This window comes from Xiphophorus maculatus, chromosome 14, assembly GCF_002775205.1.
Source record: "Xiphophorus maculatus strain JP 163 A chromosome 14, X_maculatus-5.0-male, whole genome shotgun sequence".
NCBI lineage: Eukaryota > Metazoa > Chordata > Actinopteri > Cyprinodontiformes > Poeciliidae > Xiphophorus > Xiphophorus maculatus.
In genome coordinates this window covers 22,553,957-22,574,674 of record NC_036456.1, presented here as the reverse complement: position 1 = coordinate 22,574,674, position 20,718 = coordinate 22,553,957, and the positions used below count along the sequence as shown (strand labels likewise).

General features: G+C 37.9%; 3 protein-coding genes across 3 annotated transcripts; 1 reads left to right on the top strand and 2 right to left on the bottom strand.

The window, feature by feature from the left end:
- Positions 1-443: 443 nt before the first annotated feature.
- Positions 444-7,420, bottom strand: LOC102226787 (toll-like receptor 2 type-2). Its single transcript, XM_005810760.2, has 11 exons — positions 7,135-7,420; positions 6,622-6,778; positions 5,313-5,462; positions 5,018-5,224; positions 4,815-4,937; positions 3,974-4,124; positions 3,660-3,824; positions 3,396-3,575; positions 3,165-3,305; positions 2,588-3,090; positions 444-1,545 (listed from the first exon to the last, which is right to left on the bottom strand). The coding sequence occupies exons 1-11, from the start codon at positions 7,400-7,402 to the stop codon at positions 1,128-1,130; spliced, it is 2,463 nt and encodes an 820-aa protein (XP_005810817.1). The 5' UTR covers positions 7,403-7,420; the 3' UTR covers positions 444-1,127.
- A 4,109-nt stretch (positions 7,421-11,529) lies between these two features.
- Positions 11,530-16,914, top strand: fgb (fibrinogen beta chain). Its single transcript, XM_005810750.2, has 13 exons — positions 11,530-11,688; positions 12,928-12,957; positions 13,054-13,160; positions 14,040-14,139; positions 14,450-14,518; positions 14,674-14,788; positions 14,967-15,073; positions 15,170-15,284; positions 15,384-15,503; positions 15,586-15,708; positions 15,794-15,888; positions 16,028-16,218; positions 16,308-16,914. Exons 1-13 carry the CDS (start codon positions 11,605-11,607, stop codon positions 16,537-16,539), a joined length of 1,488 nt encoding a protein of 495 aa, XP_005810807.1. The 5' UTR covers positions 11,530-11,604; the 3' UTR covers positions 16,540-16,914.
- Positions 16,915-16,921: 7 nt separating this feature from the next.
- LOC111610846 (fibrinogen alpha chain-like) lies at positions 16,922-20,659 on the bottom strand. Its single transcript, XM_023345836.1, has 4 exons — positions 19,636-20,659; positions 19,089-19,272; positions 18,868-19,013; positions 16,922-18,283 (listed from the first exon to the last, which is right to left on the bottom strand). Exons 1-4 carry the CDS (start codon positions 19,939-19,941, stop codon positions 17,915-17,917), a joined length of 1,005 nt encoding a protein of 334 aa, XP_023201604.1. The 5' UTR covers positions 19,942-20,659; the 3' UTR covers positions 16,922-17,914.
- Positions 20,660-20,718: the final 59 nt, after the last annotated feature.

Below are 20,718 nucleotides of genomic sequence, written 5' to 3'. Positions count from 1 at the left end.
AGTGTGAAACAGGAAGTGAACAAGCAGATCAGTTTCATAACATGCAGTCAGGAGTCGATGCCCCTCATATGACAGACAGACAGACAGACAGACAGACAGACAGGTGGAAGCGCACAATCACAAAACATGGATTACTTCACTAATCTAATGGAGAAATGTTTCGTAGAACAGTGTGAATACATATTTTCATAGAACCTTTAGGAATAACGAATAATTAGAGAAGAAAGTGTGTTATTTTTAATGTTTTGTTCTTTCCATGTCAGGACAGATTATTCCTGCTCTTACTGAGGATTCATGCCTGTTTTCAACCTGCTGACCAAGTTTCAGCAGGGATGCTGTGGATCTAAGGAGGATCCGTCGCCTAGCAACACAAAATGACATGAAAATATATTCGTTTTTTATTTGTTCTTTATTCTTTGCAGCTAAAACATATTTTTGGCTTCTACAGATAAGTACTTGTGATATTTTTATTTAAAAAAAAGATTTAAGAACATGAATCCAAAACAAAATATTTCATGTAAAGCTACAATTCATAATTGTTAATTATGAATAAAAAACTTTTGTCATCAAGTAAAGTTGCTCCTTAGGTGATATTATTGGTGGAATAGTTTCAGCATTGTTCTTTTGTATGTTTTTATTTTTTTCAATATGCACAGTACATCTTTTGATTGTGTTATCAACCTTATTCAAGGCATTACTTATGGCATGTTTTCCAGTTTCTATGTTTCAGTCAGTCCCCTTGGATCATAGTCTAACATAAATTACATAACTTATCCCTTCTAAAAATGAGTGGATGTCTTTCTTAATAGTTCAAACACCAAATGTACCTCAACATGCATAAATACACACAGTGAAAGCCATGTTAGCGCTACTGCAGAAGCTAAAATCCAACATCTTATTTATTTCCACTCTTGGAGGTTCAGCCAATAGGAACCAAGGAAAATGAAATCCAATTGTGGATTGGTTGCTTTGCAAACACCAGCCAACAGAGTTGGCATTGTACATAGATATTTCACTTTCCCAAAAATACAGTAAGTTTTTCATGAATAATTTGGTTAAGTTACACAAGAAAGTCCTCAGTGCATCTGATTTTTTTTCCTTCCCCTATACATTCAAGCTCTATTTTGTCAGTCATTGTCTCCTCTCAGAGCGTTGCGGAGACTCCTCCAGAACTCCGGCCTCCTCTCCTCCTCTTGAGGCCACTCCAGGTAGGTGGTGGAGCTCATGAGTTTGCGCAGTTTGCAGAAACGTTTGGGGACGTTGTCCTTGGACAGCGGCTCCAGCAGAATCAAAATGGCAGCGTCTCCGCCGGCCTCAAACAGCCAGAAGTGGGAGAAGTCCAGTTCATAGCGGCACCAGTCGGACTGGACGAAGTTCTCGGAGAGGACAAAGATAGTACGACGACTGCGTTCGATGGCGCTCATGATGTTGTCCATGATCGGTTGTCCAGGAAGGAAGTCTCGCTTGTGGAGGCACAAGGAAAATGACCGAGAGGAGCTGGTATTACTGGGCCGAGAGGAGTTGGTACTACTGGAACCATCCTCACTGGTGAGAAAACAAACAGGAAACCAGATTATGGATCCACTTTCTACTGTGCTTTAAGGGTCCATCATAGTCAGACTGAAGTCAAACTGACAGCGGATGGTCACGTATTACGGGACGCTCATTTTAGCAAAGGGTTACGGTTATAACATCTAGCAGAGTTCCTGTGAAACTGTCTAATTATTCATTATTCCTAAACAATGAACCTCATGGTGTTTTGTTATGAGTGTGGTTTACAATAATGCATTTATGATTAAGGAAGAGAGGATTGACTATTACAAATTCACAAGTTTGGAAAAGGAGGAAATAACGATTGGCAAATTGTAACATCTCATGTTACTGGAAAACAGAAGGCGTCAGAGGGACGTTGACCCACTGCACCGGACCAGAACCGAGCAGAAGTATAGACAGTACTTCTGCTCGGTAGATAGTATGGAAATACTATCTACAGATAGTATGGAAATCCTCAAGACCTTGGACAATTGATCCTCAAAATTGATTGATTGATTAATTGTAACAAGAAGGAGTAGACAACATGGGGTTGAGGACAAAATGACCAGATTTTTGCCAAACAATTATGACAATGAGAACTGATTTCAGCAGTTCGACTGGATCATGCAGAGCCTTTTAAAAGCAGCTTGATCCAAAAACTTACATTTTGTTAGAAAAATATACTGTATAAATTCACCATTTAGAATAGAATAGAATAGAATTCAACTTTATTGTCATTGCACTCTGTCACAAGTACAAGCAACGAGATGTAGTTTGCATCTATCCAGAAGTGCTCTACGAGATATAAATATTTGTTTACAGATGAACAAGACTATGTATGTATGGACTATAAGGGGTTATAGCAAGAGATATACTGTGGATATTGTGTATAAATATAAATATGGGAGCTATATGCACAGATTATACAGATTATAGAGTATATACAAGAATATTTATATATTTATCTGAATGTTTTTCTTACATAAATGCATAGTTGACAGGCATAATATCCTTGTTGGAGTGTAATATGAGCTAAAAAGTTAAAAATACTCACCTCTGCTCCTCCAGCTCAGGTATCAGGAAGTTTTCTACCCAGCCAGCGTCTCTCTCACTGTAGGACACAAACGCATCAAAGGACAGCAGCGCTTCTGAGTCTGTAGTGTCTCTTCTTTGTTTTTGGGAACTTCGCTTTGCCTTGAGCCACGCCCAAGTCATCTTCAGGTACCAGAAAACATGGAGTCTCCACAGCAGAACACATAGCAGTAACCCAACTAAAAGGGCCGCGCCGCAGCTCACAGAGACAAACAAAACCCGGTGGCACGCTTCCACCGAGAGACGGACCTGACTCACTAACTCTCCCTGCAGGTGGAGAGGGGAGTCGCAGACATAACCGTCCTTTCTGTCCGTTAACTTGACATTTCCTTTTTGTTTTAGTTGTGATTGGAAAAAGTTAACAAAACCGCAGGTGCAGATGAACTTGTTGTAACCAGCCTGGAGGTTCTCAAGCCGCCTGAATGACTGAAGCTCTGGGAGGCCGAACATATTCAGAGTGTTAAACTGAAAAGAGAAAGGCGTCACATACTGGAGAACGCAGAGTTGACTTTATTTAGAAATACAGGATTCTTTCTTACCTGCATGGTAAGAGTTTGTAGGTTTGGAAAGGGTTGTCCAGCAGGTAATCCTAGGAACTTGTTCCCAGAGAGGTACAGTTCCCTCAGTAAAGGCAAGTCCAGGGAGAAACCTTTGAGATCGTTGTAGCTCAGATCCAGCACCTGTCCGTAATGTTCAGTCAGTTAAGCATATTTTGGTTGTGACTGCTTTGAATTTGCTGAGTTTGCTTCTGTGTGGTTCAGTCTCTTTACCTCTAGTGATCTTGGTAAACAGGAAGTGGTGGCGGTTAGCTTAGCTCTGGAGATGTTAAGGTATTTCAGAGTGGAGGGCCAAGAGCAACTCGAGGGCATTGAGCTGTACAGAGTTCTGCTGACGTCCAAGTGGGTCAGTTTCAGGAGGTTGGTCACCAGATGGCTAATCAGTGACAAAGACTGGACAGAAATGGACAAAGCTTGAAACCAAGAAACTCTGATTCCTGGTAAGTTACGCAGATTTTGCTTTAACTATAAAGACACCTTCAGAGGGTTTCCACTTATGTTTAAAACTCTGAGTTCTTTCAGCGTTGGCGCTCCATGACAAAGCGATTCTGCCATGGTCAGGTCGGTCAGCAGATTGTCAGACAAATCTAGGTACTGCAGGTTCACCAGCAGCTTGGCTGTATCACAGGGCATCACAAACACCTGAAGACAAAAACAACTTTTAAAAGGAATACAAATAATTTCTAATTAAATACAAAAGGGCTTCCTCTACCGGTCTTTAGTTTTGTTAAGACTTTGGTCAGTACCAGAGCCTGGAAACTTTGGAGCGTTTGCTATCAGCACATATTTACCCCACAGTTTATGACGGACACCTTCCTTGGGTAATACAGAAGAAAACCCAGCTGTAGAAACGCAGTGAACTTGTAGACATCTACCACCACAGCATTTCGGAGAAAGAACTCGTCGATGCTTTTGTAATCAGTTTTGTTGGCTTTCTCCCACCTGCCACAGACAAACAGTCAGCTGATCATAAAACATCAGTAAATGTAAGAAAGGAAAAATGCCAAATCATATCTATTCAAAACTAAGTAAAAAAATCAATGCTGCGGACAAAAAAATCCTTTCTGCCACATTCATGTTTTGAAATTCTTCACTGGTGGAGCTTTCTTACCTCTACATGAGTTCAGTGCCTGTAAGAAGGAGTTACAAACTTCAACAGATGAGGTGCAACTGTTGCCCAGGTTCTTCACCAGCCCCTTTCTAAATCTGAACTAGTGAAAATGATCTGTCATCCTGTGTTACGACCAGCAGGTGTCACTGTCGGCCTTTTAGTTTAAAACGCCAACACTGCCGGTGTTTATGGAAGTGAGTAATTCACGTTTTAGCAGGTTTTTAAGTGCATTTCTCCTTAGTTTAGTTAAAACTGGGGGATCAAAGTGTTTAAACAGTTCACTTCACTTCGCTCTGTTGGCTGATTAATGGAAATGTGTCAGTAATTTTACATAGATTTGTTCATTTCCAAGAAATCAACATGGTCAAATTATTACTTTTGTTTTAAAAAAATCCTCTAATCATAAATATAGATGTGGGTTTTGTAGCAATCTGATTTCTAAGCACAAACTTTATAGATTAGTGGAGGCAATGATTTACATCCGTTGGGTGTTTGAACATCTGCAGGTTTTGGTTTCCTACCTCCCTTCGCCTTTCAACGTGATGTCTTCCACGTGAAGATAGGAGAGCGGGTCTCCATTCATCACCATCAGGAAGTCGACAAACGAGGCATCGGACACAGAAGAGTTACGTAAAGAAAGAGATCTGAAGGACAACAACAAAGAAAAGTTAATAAAAGCATGTGTTACTGCAGGAACAAATTGAAAAGAGCATGATATTCCAACCGGATCCTCTTGTTGGCTGACTCTCTGAAGGGCTGGACAGACTGACGCCCAGTCAGATTGAGGTCCTGTAGGATGATCGGAGTCTCAGGGTACGATACATCCGCAAGCACAGCTGCAGCCAAGGCCACATTGGTTAGAAACGGACCATGGAGGCTTAAGGTAACACGACCCAGAGGCCAAATGTCTCCTAATGTGCCAGAGTCATAACTGCAGAGAACAGAAAAAAGAAAGGAAAAGTCAAATATTAACTATAATTTAAAGGTCTCTGCATCATATAGGACGAATGTGGGAACACCTGGCCAGGTTGTTCGCGTGGACAGTGAGGTCCTCCAGCTCCGTGACTCCAAACACATCTGTTCTCCGTAGTTCCTTCAGGTCTGGACCTCCAAACATCAGCCTCCTCAGTCTGACGAGTCCAAGAAACATCGAAGGGGAACCAAGGCAGCTGGACGAGACCAAACACACGGTGAATTTACAAGTTTCTGCTCCTTTTATTACACATCTAACATGATTTCCAACTGAATCATGCTTTAGGTGAGGAACAATCCATGCATGAATAAATACGGAGGGATTCAAGCATGTTTCCTTTGTAAAACCCAATCCATATTAAACACATATGAGGGCATACAAGGCTTTTCACTTGTCCCCTCCCAAACTAAATATGGAAACAATTGAATATTCTTACATGTGTGAATGTCTCATACATCTTACTAAGATAATAATTACTGGAAACACAGAGGAACTCAAACGCTCTGAAACTGGAGTTCAACAAGTAAAAAACAAGAAGTCCTTCAGTCTGACTGGTAAAGACTCTATAAGACAAAACCACGTTTTCTGAACATCCAGAATCATCCAAACCAGCAATGCACAATCGCACCGTCTGCCTACCTTATTTATTATTCTGATGGCGCAGAGACTAATGAACATTTAAACCTGTGAAGTCTGTAGGAGGGGACTCCATACCATGTGGCAGACAGAAGCAGTTCATATTGTGATCTGAGGATGTGAGCGGCGCAGAGTGTAAAAAATATTTGACCCCTTGCCAAATTTCTTTCTTTCTTTTTTCCTTTTTCAAAGTTCTTACAGTCTCTAAATACACTAACAACAAAGCACTGCTGCTTTTTGATGCCATAATAACAATAAACAATAAATAATATGTAGTAGAAAAGTGTTAATTTTCTGTATCTCTGTTTATAAATGGATGTGTTTTAGTGTTTGGTTTGTACAATAACATTTTTTACAGCAACAGCTTCACATCATATCCTCTAGGTGTCATGATTGGAGAGTGGAGAACATCATCCCGATTTTAAAGTCCTTCCACTGAAAGAATAAACTTTAAAATACTTCTGTTAGTTTATAAATCACTGGACGGCTTAGCACCACAATACATTAAAGATCTGCTGCTGTTGTATCAACCTTCCGGTCTTCTGGTTCTGTTCTGCTCAGCATCCTCAGAACCAGAACCAAACATGGAGACCATGCTTCTCTAATCTGGAACAAACCTCCAGAAAACTGCAGAACTACTCAAACTCTAAGTTTCTTTAAATCAAGGCTAAAAACTCATTTGCAGCAGCTTTGCCTCTGCGGGGCTCTGAGCTCCTCACCTGTACGGATTGTTCAGCAGGTTGAGATGCTCCAGAATTGCCAGATTTTTGAGCCACTTGGGGTTGAGAAACTTCAGCTGGTTGTCAGACAGATCCAGTTCCTCCAGGCTCCACAGAGAGTCGAACGCTGACGGATGGATCTCAGCTAACCGGTTAGCTGCAGGCAGAGGGGGGCAGAGTACCTGGAAACTGTCCTCAAGTAAGAGTAACACTACTTAAACTTATTCTTATTCAAGTAAAAGGTAGCTGTCCAAGAAATTACTCAAGTAATAGTACAAAAAGTAGTTGGTAGAAAGTCTACTCAAGTACTGAGTATCTGAACAAGTAAATGTAAAAAGTACAGCACAGTAAAAATACTCCTGAAAGTATTTTTTTTAAACAAGTTACTCAAGGAAATGTAACTGAGTAAATGTAAATAGTTATTACTAAACTTTTCCTGCTGACAGAAATATCTGAATTCAATTCTACTGGCTGTAAAAACAATAGAAAAGACGCAGCAAAAACAATGGTTACCATGGAGATCCAGAGCCCTCAGTTGTGAGTGTCCCATCAGGTCATCTTGGGTCACCATGGTGATGTTGTTGAAGGAAAGGTCCAGGCTCAGTGCTTGGTCTGTTACCATGGGAACGCTGGTGAATCCGCTGTAGGAGCAGTTACAGCAGCGATGGCGGTCGCAGCGCCTGCAGGTCGGCCTCCCATCACCCCCGTCGACCTTCTGACCCCGGATCAGAGGTGCCAACAGGAGGAGCAGGGCCAGGGAGCCCGAAGTCAGACGTCTCATGCTGCAGAGTGGAAGAGCAGATCTGTCGAGCTGAGCGAGACGCAGAAGTGAAACGCACACATTGGAGAAGTGATTTGTTAAAACAGGAAAAGACTGTTTTTTTTTTTTTTACTTTATCATCTCAGGAAGTCTTTATGCATCTGTCCAGAAGAAAACACAAATATCTGAACAAAACTAGGTTTCACTTTGACTATTTCCCTTTCACTCAGCTCAGGGCTAACATGAAACATTTTCAGTGAAATAGTATATTTACCACATAACTTCAATATCTGAAAAAGGCTTCAGTAAAGCAACAGAAACTTAAAATGACCGTAAAATGACAGTAATCAAACTATAGCAAAATTAAACAGATTTAAGCTTCATAAAAAGGTGTTTTCTAAATGATCAGCTGAAGAACGACGTGTTTCTCTGGTTCCACTTTCTCTGTTTCTGTTCACATGCAGATTTTCTTCGGCTACAACAGAAATAATTACGAATATTTCTGAATATCATAACAAAAAGAAAAAGTGTGATTCAAGAAAACTAAATTGTGAGCAGAAACAAAAAAAGAAAATTCCCATGAATGTTTGCATTAACGCTCTAGTGGAGATGAACATCTCTGTTCTGACCTTTTACACACATTTAGCTACTTCCACCAGTGTGGGGGATGTTTCTGCTAATCCTCTAATCTTCAAATTGTTTTTGTGTCCCACGTATGATTCTTGTAGTTCTACTTTATTTTCTCTCATTTGATCTGCTCAGCATCAGTCAGTAAAATTCATAGATAATTTCTTTTTTGTGCTCCAGATACGACCCACAGCTGATTTTGGACCAAAGTGAAGCGTCCTCATTACTTTTGCCTCTGGCAGTTCTGGTGTTTAAAGCAGATATACGTAACAGTGTTCATGCTTTGAAACCTTTCCAATCTCTTCCAATATTTCTGCCATACTTATCTTAATCTGTAAAATTCAAAATTATTAACAGAAGTTTTCATTTAAACTCCAAAGAAAAATCCATAGACTTTGGTTAAAAAACATTTAATGAAAATAACTAAAAGCAATCTAAACATTTACTTGAAATAATGGCAGTTCAGTCGTTAAGTAGTTGGTTCATGTTTGATGCTTTATATTTGAGTGCTGTTGTAAATCCATTCAATTTTATGCTGCAATTTATGCTCGGCTTTCAATTGCTATAACATTACCCATCAGAAAACATCTGACACAGAACCATACCAGCCTTGGTTTAAATATTATTTTAATGCTGCGGTATCTGACTTCCACCTGGGTTAGAAATCAATCTACTGATTTTTAATCTCTTACTGATTTTTAATCTCTTGTCACGTTTTATAGCTTCTCTTTTCTTTTGTTCTCTATTTGAAACTGTTGAATGATTTCAGATGCAATCACATTTGTCGCAAAGTGGAAAACACGTCTGCTGAGATTCAAAGCTTTATTTCATGCCAAGAACATGTTTTACCCAGTTTGCTCCAGAGTAGATTCTCCTGAAGGAGTAAATATTAAAGTCTAAAACTGAAAGTGGCAAAAATAATGAGATAAGGGGATTTTATGGTTTCAACAAGAGGAAGTTAAATTCTTCACTGGCATCTGGAAGCAAGACTAAAAAGGGGTAGTAAGCATGAGAGTTCGTTTGTGGAGGAAACATCCTCCAGTGTTATGCAAACTTAAAATAAGTTTGACCAAATCACTTAAAAATACAGAAAATGGGCGTGTCGTGGTGGCGGAGGGGTTAGCGAGGCATTAAGAGGCAACGTGGCCTCGTCTCGGATGTCGGGGGTTTGATTCCCGGACCCGACGATGTTTACCGCATGTCTGCCTACTTTGAAAAAAGGGACACTAGAGCCCACAAAAGACCCCTGGCTGGGCGATAAAAAACAAATACAAAAATAACTTTTCAACTAGAAATGATTTTTCTACCACAAAGTTAAGTGTGAAAGCAAAGTAAAGCAGCCAGAGGTTGTTGCAAACTGTTTGGGTTCCTGTAACATCATATGTAAATGTCAGGAGGCACTGGACCATAACCCTAATGTCTGCTTTAAAGCCTAACTGGCAGGATTATTATTACTGGTACATACTCTTTTTTCAAGCTTATAAAGTCAAGATTATTTATTCATATCCCACTTCTCAGCAAAAGGACATTTCAACATGTTTTACATGGTAAAAATACAATACAGTGAACAAACAACAACAAAAAATAAACAAACAAAAAACAACAACAGAGGCAAAGTAAGGAGAAGTGATGTAAAGTTGTAATGAATTGATATTCTGGTTATTATAAATCAAAGTGAACTCTAATCAAATAGGTTTAAAGGAAGTCACAGTTTCAGTTTCCAGGAAGTTTGTTCCAGATTAGTGGAGCCTGAATGTTGCTCTTCACATGGCTGACTTTGTAATCATCTTTATGTGTCTTTGAATGTTCAGAGCTGATTCTCAGCTTTATTTTAGAAGTTCAAGTTTAAACAATTTCTCTTTTCTGCAAAACCTCTCACTTGATTCTAAATTTGATCAGTTCTGCTTTTTGTTTTAGTTCCTGCAAAAACTATTTATTAATGATATTGTAATTTGTTGAGATGCATCACTAAATTTCTGTTCCCACAATAAGCCTCAGGGTGATGTAGACTTATAGGTTATCTTTGGAAATATGTGAAATAAACTGTTCACAGAACATTATCTGCATATTTCATGAACATTTTGGGACAGACAAAAAGTAAGAACTTGGTTAGTCTGTTATGGAAATATGCTGATTACAACTTCAAGGGGATCATTTTCAATACTTTCAATGATAAATTACTGATGCTTTATACAAATTATGCAAATGTGTCCACTCTGCTGAGTTTATTTGTAACATTTTGCAGATGTTGAGCTGCAAACACAAAATTCTAACACAGGTTTCAGCCATATTTAGCAAAATAAAACAAAAACTGACCCATTTTGAACTCATACTGTCCTTCTGCTTCTCTGTGTGGATTAAAGAAAACAAAATGTTTCCTCATTAAGTGGCTGAAATGCTTGTTAGCACAGCTTTGTGGATGTTTCTGTGGGTTGTTGTTTCGTCATGCGATACTTTTACCCTTTTGGACTCAAACAGCAGTGACTCTGAAGTGAGTACTTCCAGGCAGTGACATGCTGTGTTTAACTGAATGTGCAATGAAACTCTGATTCATCATTGAGATCATAATGAAGTAAATCAATAATACAAATTCAGAAAAACTAAGCACAAATATTACATTACGGCACAGAGAGGATGAACATTTATGTTTAAATGATGCAAGACAGTAAACTGTAAATGAATCTGTCTTCATGGGTTTTATTTATAAATGCTTCATTGACTATGAGTAATAATTATAAAACTATTCAAAAATACTGAACCCCCCCAGAGTTTATAGATCATTTGATCCAAAAGAAGTCCACATTTCTAGTTCCTAACTCAAAACCATTAAAATGTTTGTTTTTCTGATCCATTTAGCAATTTATGGTGATATTTAGTAAATTTAGACATTATTTGCTGAAACAATTACAGCATTTCAGTAATAAAACTTAAAAAAAAATGTTTTCCAGTGAAAATTAAAAAATGCGAGTCTTTTGTGTCTAACTTTTTGCTCTGTATGCACATATTTTGTGATATCTGTTTTTTTTAAATTATTATTTAGCGACATATGAAGTAATAATGTTGAGGCTTTAAAGTGTTATGATTATGAAAGTGCATGTGCAAACCTAAGATATTTCACTGTCTTCAGTGGGAAATATCAACATGTTGGACAAATAATTTTGTTGTCTCTACATGTAAATGTACTGTAAACATTTTAAGCTGCAGAAAATGAGGGATGTGTGTATTTTGGCTTGCTGCAAATTTAAAATTACATCCAATCTGAAATAAAAAGTATATTTCATTTATTTCTGTTTAATTCAAAACATTTCAAGTGTTTTGATGTTACATGACTCATCAGACTGACAGTAAACCTTTTCGTTAAACAAATTGTGACTCCTCGCTCCTTCTGCCCTTTTGTTCCTTGACTGATTTCAGAGCTGAGTCAGGTTTGGTTGGACCGACCGCAGCAGACGGTTACTGATCAACTGCAGCAGATCAATAAAACCCGGGGGAGGCAGGTGGAGCAGAAGATCAGAGGATAAAAACCTCAATAGCAAAGACCAGAGGGTCAGAAGCAGGAGGCAGAGAGAGGAAAACGGAGAAAGATCACAAAGTTGATGATGAAGACGTTGCTGGTGCTGTACCTGTGCCTCTATGTCACCTGGGCTCAGGAAGTCCTAGAATACGACGACTACGACCCCGTGAGTATTTTAATGTCGGACAAATCTGTGAAATCAGCCAGAGGAAAATAAATTCAAGTTGTCTCTGCTTATCAGTAACAGTAATATTAAAGGCTTACTTTGTTCTGATTATTATTGCTAAAAAAGATTATGCATTTTATGGTATTTGTTTTGTTCCTAAAAGATTACTGTTTATTGATTATTGTTTCAATTAAAAGGTCAATAATGGGCTTTCATTAATGTGGGTCATGATGTCTGATAACAATCAATCCAGCAAGCAAAAAATATGTCATTAAATCATGTGAAGAGACTAAAAAACAGCAAAAATATTCTGGACGAATTGACATTAATTTAAAATTGAGAGAAACAATAAAAAAAATTTCAATTCAAACTAAATATTTTTTCAAGTGAATGCTGTTTCCTTCATTTTTATTTTTTCAGTAATTCCTGTAAAAGTTTTAAAGCATTTCTATGTAAAAAAAAAAAAATCTTAATTAGTTATAAAATAAAATGAATGTCCATCCATCATTGGTGCTTAACTCCAGTGAACGTTTTGGGTGAGAGGCGGGTTTATGGATTCATTAGGTCATTTTTCTCATGTGTTTCAGGGAATCAAAATTTCAGCAGCATCATTAAATAAAAAATTTCAGACATTTTAGTAATATTTTAAAAAGATTGTGAAATAAAAAGTTATTTAAAATTGGTGATGGTACTAAACATTTATTACACATTTCTTTAAATTTTATTTGATCATATTGAATCATGCAAATTAAAAAGTTATACAATATAGAAAAAATAGAATCAGAAAAATTCTGAATTTTTGCAAATAATTGATAAAACCAACAGATGTAAACTTTATGGTTGAATTTCAGCTTACTGAAGTATAATTATATATAAAAAAAACTTTAAAAAATAGCTAATTTCTTTTAGATCATTCGGTCAATTATGTCTTAAAACTGCACAGTTAATACATTTTTCTCCACAAAAATTGGTTTTACATCAGCTTTTGATGCAATCAAAATATGCATTTATCTTTTTGTCTTATTAATCTTAGTAAACCACACCAGAGAAACAGAGAACCAATAAACACCAATAAACACCAATAAACACCAATAAACACCAATAAACATCAATAAACACCAATAAACACCAATAAACACCAATAAACACCAATAAACATCAATAAACACCAATAAACATCAATAAACACCAATAAACCAGTTTGAATTCCTAACAATTATTCCTAATATTTCTTCACAGGACAACAAGGCGGCAGCAAAGAACACCACAGTATGTAAAACCATTTATCTTGAGGAATATGTTACATTTGATGAGAACTATGTAATATTTATCTTTAACATGATATTAACTTTGTTTTCTGTGCAGAGCGAAGGAACAGCCGTTGATGCTCGAGGTCATCGACCGGTCAGCAGTGGCAGAGATTCGTACAGCCCAAACCGATACGCTCCTCCACCAATCACCTCAGGCCAGAGGTAAGCCCCGCCCACAGCCTCACCTGACTAAAACACTCCAACACCTGGCATCAGGATGAATGGAGCGAATCCCACATTATTTATACTCATTTTACTGGTGACCCACATTAAAGAGTCAATATAGAAAACTGATAAAATCCAGGAAACAGTGAGAAAATGTTTGAACAAAATTATTAAATAGTTTAATTAAAAGTTGTATTTAAATTTAGGACATTATATTCCTATCTGGACATCCTCCGCTTACATCAGGAAGCCCAACTCCTGTTGTTTGCATAGGAGGAAATAAAATATCTTTCTGTTTGAAGGCAATAAAAACTAAATGAAAAAAGTTTCTGTAGTTCTTCTGCATGATTTTAGAAAAAGGAAATTTACAACAGCTGGGCAAGGCTTTTAAAAAAAGCTTAATGTTTATTTTTTTCAAAATTTATAGAAGCTCACTCAATCTGGAAATAGAAATATACTTTATATTTTAAATTCATTTTCTTAACTTTCAAAATTAAACACCATTTACTACATATTTATCTTTATTTTACAACTCCACAAAGCCCGTTATCTGCATCTTTCATGAAACTAAACACAACAAAAATAAACTGAAATGGCTTTAATAATAAAATAGCTTGTTAATAGATGTTTAAAATTGACTTTACAATGACAAAACAAAAGCAAATGAACCAGTTTCTGGTCTATTTTTAGCCCAAAAGGTTGAAAACTGATCATTTTTTTAGCTGATATTCTCATTCTAGACAAAAACCTTTAAATGTCAGACTTGGTTGGACCATTTAATTTAATTTGTCCAAATTTTGACCCCAAAAACTGAGTGTCAGAATGAAAACTTGCCTTGCTGTTGTGTTTTCAGTAGGTTGATGGTTTTCTGTTCAGGTACCGCGGTCGGCCCACCCCAGCTCCGGTCGGCAGTCAGGTGCAGGAGAAAGAGGAGCAGCCTGATGCGGGAGGATGTACGCATGCTTCAGAGGCCATGGTAGGAAAATACCTTCAGCATTTAGGAAACAAGACTGACTCAAGTTTTAACAGGATTTTACATTTTCAGTTTACTTATCGTAGACTGTAGAGCTGATTTTATTTAGTTTATGAGTGTCTGAGAAATCAGCAAAGATTTCAGAAATGAAAGACTTTGGGTTAGAGGACTTCCAGAAGAGCGTCGTCATTAAGCTGAAAGTTTTCAGAAAATTCGTTGACTACAGGTTAACAGTTTAGAAAACATTCGGACCTTAGAAAACAAAGAGAGGATTTTGCTTCAGGCCATTCATCAGAGTTTTGTTCTCCATCAGGGTGCTTTGTGTCCGACTGGCTGCGAACTGAAAAACGCTCTGCTGAAGCAGGAGAAGAACGTCAAAGCGGTAAATTTCACTCATTTTCTTCAAGTTATTCAAATGGAAAGTTTTTTATAAGATCATCTCTGGAGATCAAAGATTCAAATGTGTTCAAGCTTCAAAAATAAAAACTTTGTGATGCAGATGTTAATTTCTGTTCTCTTGATCTTTTTCCCTGTAAGGTTATTGTTGAACTCAAGCCTCAGATTGAGGAATTGTCCCGCTCGTCAAACAACGTCTACAACTACGTCAACGGCATCTCCAACTCTCTGAGGGAGAGACAGCGTGTCTTCGACAGTAAGGATAATTGGTGCAAAATATGATGCTACTTTAAGTTAAACAGTTGTTTTATTTAAAGAGAAACTCATGACAGCAAGATATTCCTGTTTGTGAGGTTGGATGTTTATTTTATCACTAGGTTGCAGTCTCTTTGTAGACAATCACTTCTCATCTTTCCATTTCCTGATGTTTTCAGACAACAACCAGGCGGTGAGTCAGTACACCGATCAAGTAGAGGAACAACATGCCTACATCAAAGAGACCGTCGACACGATCTTCCCCTCCAACATCAGAGTGCTACAGGTGAATCTATTTTTATGAGTTGTATTATATAAAGGAAAGAACCAACATGACAGACAAAACAAGGTGATTCTAATGTGAATGTTGTTGTGGATACAGGGGGTGCTGGACAAGATCAGGCTGAAGATCCAGAAGCTTGAAAAGGCCATCCTGTCCCAGAATGAGCAGTGCAGGGATCCGTGCATAACCAAGTGTCCAATTCCGGTGGTTTCTGGTGAGTGAGGACGGCAAAATGTTTTTCACAAAGAGAAAAACAGTGGGTGACAGAATTACCTCTGGTTTTCTTTGATTACCTCCCTTCGTTGCGATCCAGGTAAGGAGTGTGAGGACATTTACCGGCGTGGAGGACGAGACTCCCAGATGTATCTCATCCAGCCGGATCCATTGTTCCCACCGTACAAGGTCTTCTGTGATCAGACCTCCCAGAATGGAGGTTAGAGTGCAACTCATCCAGCAAGTTTCGAGTATTTGTTTTCAGTTAAAGTCACAGTATTTTTCAAAATGTCTACTTCCAGGATGGGTCCTTATCCAGAACAGGCTTGATGGCAGCGTTGACTTTGGCCGCCGATGGGACGACTATCGCCGTGGTTTTGGAAACATCGCTTTTAAATCCAGCAAACGTTTCTGCGAGACTCCTGGTAAGACTTTAAACAACTGAAAGAACTGTATCCCAACTATGCCATGAAGATGAATATCACACTGTCCTTTGTTGTCATGGGACAGGTGAGTACTGGCTGGGAAACGACCGCATCAGCCATTTGTCCAAGATGGGCCCCACTGAGGTTCTCATCGAGATGCAGGACTGGACAGGAGCCAAGGTGAGTCTTTTCATAAATGTGGTGACTTTTATTCTAATAAATCTAAAGAAAAAGTAGAAATTATCTTTCATCTTTGAATTTCCTTGTGAAAACGTTGACTTCAACTGAAGCTAAACCTTCCCGTTCCTTTTCCTATAAGGTCTATGCCCAATACCAGCAGTTCACCATCCAGACAGAGACGTCCAACTATGTGATGGCCGTCAATGGTTACTCTGGTAACGCTGGCAACTGCTTCCTGGAAGGAGCTCTGGAGCTGTATGGAGAAAACCGCACCATGACCATTCACAACGGCATGATGTTCAGCACCTACGACAGAGACAACGACAACTGGTAGGCAACCAGCAAACACTGAACCTCACAGATGTTGCTTCAACTATTCCTGTTTGTCATCATTTCCTGTCCATGTCTGCTGCTTCCAGGACGCCGGGCGATCCCTCCAAGCAGTGCGCCAGGGAGGACGGAGGTGGCTGGTGGTACAACCGCTGCCACTCAGCCAATCCAAATGGGCGATACTATATAGGCGGAGCCTATACGTCAAAAATGACAAAGCACGGCACAGATGACGGTGTGGTGTGGATGAACTGGAAGGGCAGCTGGTATTCACTGAAGGCCATCAGCATGAAGATCAGGCCTTTCTATGCCTCCAGATAATCATGCAAAAGGGGCGGGCACGTGCAACACAAACAGGAAACTGCCAAAATAAAAGACCAGCAGAAGAGTTTTCATCAAGGGATCAAAATCCATAGTTGATTTGGTAGAAATAATAATATGGTAAAAAAAACATGCATATTTATACACAACTGAGTTTTTAAAAAATGGTGTAAAAGCTACCAAAAAGGTTTTATTCTTATATAATAAAAATATTTTCTTCAAAAGGTCATATTCTTCAAAAGAGGAGAAATCAGATTTGTTGTGAAAACATATGCTGTGATTTATCTTGTTGTGCGTGACGACGTCGTTTGCATTAAAGGAACAGTGAATAAAACTGTCCTGCGCTACTCAATAAACACATTGAGGAACCTATGAGTATCTGGGTCGTGTTTCTTTATTAATCCCATTAATTTACAGGTAAAGTGAAAATGCCACATCTTAATATGAACACAAATTTTGATTAAAAAAAGTAGAAGAAAAAATATGTTCTATCCATTTTCTCAAAATGTCCGTTTACTAAAAGAAAAGCAACTAAACATCAATCAATCATGTAAATAACTATTTAAATACAAAACAGAGAAAAACTCAACTTTAACCCTATTGATATAAACTTTTTACAGTGTTAATTTTAACAGGTAAAATTAATTTTTCTCTTTTGTCTATTTACAGTTTTACAGTTATTTAGATTTCGAAACGCTTTCTTTGCTCTGATTGGTCAGCTCTGGTGATCTTCAGCTCAGCTAATGTTCAACACAAACAGTTCACCAGTTCAACTTCATGTCATGATATGTTCAAGTCCACCTCATCGCTATATCACCACCGCAGTTCAACCAGAAGCAATATCGAACTTAATCTATTGCTTTGGGACAAATTTTATTATTAGCAGCTGCAGAAATAACAAAGTCAATAAAATAAATGTATTTATCTTTAAATGAAACACCAGAGATGTTTGAAAAGAGTTATAAATTATTTACAAAGACAGAAATGCCTTTTTCTGTAGGTGAAATAAGTTGATTATATAAGACAGACCACATGACTGTAATAAAACAATGTTACAATAAATAACAAAGTTATATTGATATTTAAATCAAGGACATTATTTAAATATTTATCCTCAAAAACAAGTTTTTTCAAGGCTTATTAATATCCTTTCTTAGTTCCAAAATGACACAATCAGTAATTTTAAACTAAAAGAATAAGTGATCAGTTCATTTCAATAAATGTATTTTGGTTTGTATCTTTGCTCATTTTCAATCAGGCCAGGAGGAAAACTAATAAATAAAACATTAAAAAATGAAAAGACTTAAAGGTCGGAGGAGTCTTTCTGTCAGGAAAACATAAATAAGTGAAGTCTGTCTGACTTTATTAAGTATTATTACAGTGATTCTCCCTCAGCTGTTGGTTCCAGATTAGAACCTGCAGCTCTGAGTGTGTTCGCCTGGTCTGACTGGTCCACCAGAACAATACGGTTCTGTTCAATGTCTTCAAACTGCGTCAGCAGCTCTTTCTGGACCGTCGGGATCGTTTTGTATTCTGCTGGCGGCGGCGGGCCGACGTTCGCCGGCTGCAGCGTAACTCGGGGAATGTTCTGTGGAGGCTTGGCGGGTTTGGTTTTCTGTTTCATGGTTTTGTCCATGAGGCGTAGGTCCGTTTGAAGAGTCTGGTAGCCATGGTGATCGACGCTGAGCATCAGCGCCACGCGGCAGGTTCCCTGGCAGGTCCTTAGCTTCATGTCTACGTCCACCTGATGATGTAAGGCGCAAGATGTTAGCAATAAGCAATAAATCAATGAATGTGATGATAGTCACAATGTGATCATTGCATTTGCATGATTGTTTTTCTTGTGTCTTTCTACCAAAAACTGGATAATAAAAAGCCTCAATCTGGTGCTTTGGTCTCAACTATCCTCTTTTTTGAACAACAATTTTGTTTACAGAGACTTTAGTATTTATTTTATTAGTTTTAAAAAAATATATTATTTATTTTGGATATTTGAAATGTCCTGCAGTTAGAAATGAAAGCTTATTGAGGGTTAAGCGAGGGTACTTGCACTATTATGTCATTACCATTATATCAGATTAAAATTGTCTCAAAATAGCAATATTATAATTTATCGCAATAACTTCTGGGACAATTTATCGTCCAGCAAAATGTATTATGACAGACCTCTGGTAGCTTTCTATTGAGGTTTACTGCAGAATTTTCTGTCACAAAGACCAACTTCTCAGTTTTATCTGTAAAACATTTCACAACAAAATGTCTAATTTTCCTTTCACTTGAAAAATGTGCACAGCTGTATTTACTGTCTTTGTTCTGTTGTATCCTCACCTCTGTTCGATACAGCTCCTCCACCTGTTTCCTCACATGGTTGCTCAACTCCTTTATCTTCTGTGCCAGAAATCGTGATCGCTGTCGTAGTTCTCTGAGGTTCTTGCCCAGTTTGTCGGCACTTTCCACAAACTTCAGTTCTGAAACTAAACACAAAATCCAGCTTTAATTCGTTGTTATTTATTCCAAAAAGCCTAAACTGAACACGTGTGAATCTTAACTGTATCTGTTGACCATGGCTCTGCGGTTAGAGTTGTAGATGTGCGTCATCTCTGCCATGGACTTCTCCATTGCGATTTCATAAACACTTGACTTTTGACAGAACATCTGCAGTTTTTTTTCCACGTCACTTTCCATTTCTGACATCAAACCCTGCAGTCTGCAGCCAGACGGGCATTTGGAGACCTTTGGAGGAGGAAATGGGAGCTGGATGTGAGAAAGTTGGGGCCAGTGGCTCCTAACAGAACAAAAACACTGATCCAGTTAAAGGTGGAGCACCGCAAGGCTCTACCCACGGTCCTGCATTTTTCTTTAGTCATAAAAAGGATTATCAATAAACTAAAGGATATTCACTGTTTGTGTCTAAATCTTTAGAAACAATCCTACCAATTTCAGTTGCCAGTAACTACACATCTATTTTATTTCATTGCATGTTTTCTGTTTGTTTACTGTAAACCACAAAAACCAACTCTGGTTTCAGTTATTGTTCTGTTTAGAACTGATCAATAACTGCCTGAAAGAGCACTTCCTCAGACTCAAACTTCTTACCCAATCATCACCTGAACACAGAGAGAGATGTGATCCAGTCGAGCACCGTTGCATCCTGTACATGTTGGTGCCACTTGCATAGCGGCGGCCATCTTGTTTCTGCTGTTTGAACCTCTGACACACTAAAGAGGAAGAGAAAAACAAGGCAGAGGTCGGTTTATGTTTGGACAAACCAAAAGAAGAAGATAGCTGTGTTTGTTTTTGTCTCTTGGTCAGAGCAGAAGGATCTTTGGACCAGTCAAAGATCGTGATGCTGTTAAACCTTTTCAGTATTTGAGTTGCATTTACATAATATGTTTTTGCCATCCTTATCTTATTAGTCCATTAGGAAATTAAAACACTACATGCAACTTTGTAAACCTGTTTGAGACTAAATGTGACATGTAAACAAATTTTACTTCCTTCAATCGGCTCCAGCTTTCACAGCAACAAAGAACATAAATACTAAGACATAAAAACATAAACATAAAAACATAAAGAAAAAGAACATAAAGACTAAGACATTCACTTATTGTATACTTTAACACTAAAGCTTACACTTGCACTTTATGTACTTCCTGCCACAAGGTACTAATACTTAGTATATCTTGATCCAAGTACAGACTCATGCTTACATTTAGTTTATAACAGAGATGACTCCTCTTTTGTTGATATTTATTGATCTGCACTTTTCTTTTTGCCTTTCTTGGACCTTCAGTTCTCAGTTGGAGACACCATTCTGTTTACATTTTTTAAGGAAGTGCACTTTTTCCTCTCCCATTTTTGACAAAGAAAGATTTGACTTTTTAGAGAATATTGCTTACATTTTTACATAAAAGTCTTGGATCTTTGCTTTTCATTCAAAGTGCAGCATTTTATAAAGGATCTTATTTTAAAATGGATATCCATAAATAGACTACATGGTATATTTTTAAACATTATGTTCCCATTTCTTTCTTGTGATTTTGTAAGAATATAATGAAGTGTATATACGGTATGGCTTAACTTCAAGAATACTTTAAGTAGCACGATAGCTTTGGATAATTTTATTTAGATTATTAACACATTAGAGTTTCTGTAACGTTACAATTTTCAAAAAGTTTT

Bases quoted from the DNA above. Each gene is read 5' to 3' on its own strand.
- LOC111610846 (XM_023345836.1), bottom strand. From the start codon at position 19,941: ATGGCAAAAACATATTATGTAAATGCAACTCAAATACTGAAAAGGTTT. The intron at 19,273-19,635 runs GTAAGAAGTTTG...CCTCCTCCAAAG, and splicing joins TGTGTTCAGGTGATGATTGG to GTCTCCAAATGCCCGTCTGG. The intron at 19,014-19,088 runs GTTAAGATTCAC...TTTTGTGTTTAG, and splicing joins AGCCATGGTCAACAGATACA to TTTCAGAACTGAAGTTTGTG.
- fgb (XM_005810750.2), top strand. From the start codon at position 11,605: ATGATGAAGACGTTGCTGGTGCTGTACCTGTGCCTCTATGTCACCTGG. The intron at 15,074-15,169 runs GTGAATCTATTT...TTGTGGATACAG, and splicing joins CCAACATCAGAGTGCTACAG to GGGGTGCTGGACAAGATCAG. The intron at 16,219-16,307 runs GTAGGCAACCAG...TGCTGCTTCCAG, and splicing joins GACAGAGACAACGACAACTG to GACGCCGGGCGATCCCTCCA.
- LOC102226787 (XM_005810760.2), bottom strand. From the start codon at position 7,402: ATGAGACGTCTGACTTCGGGCTCCCTGGCCCTGCTCCTCCTGTTGGCA. The intron at 5,225-5,312 runs GTGTTCCCACAT...TGTTCTCTGCAG, and splicing joins CACGCGAACAACCTGGCCAG to TTATGACTCTGGCACATTAG. The intron at 3,091-3,164 runs GTAAGAAAGAAT...TTCTCTTTTCAG, and splicing joins TACAAACTCTTACCATGCAG to TTTAACACTCTGAATATGTT.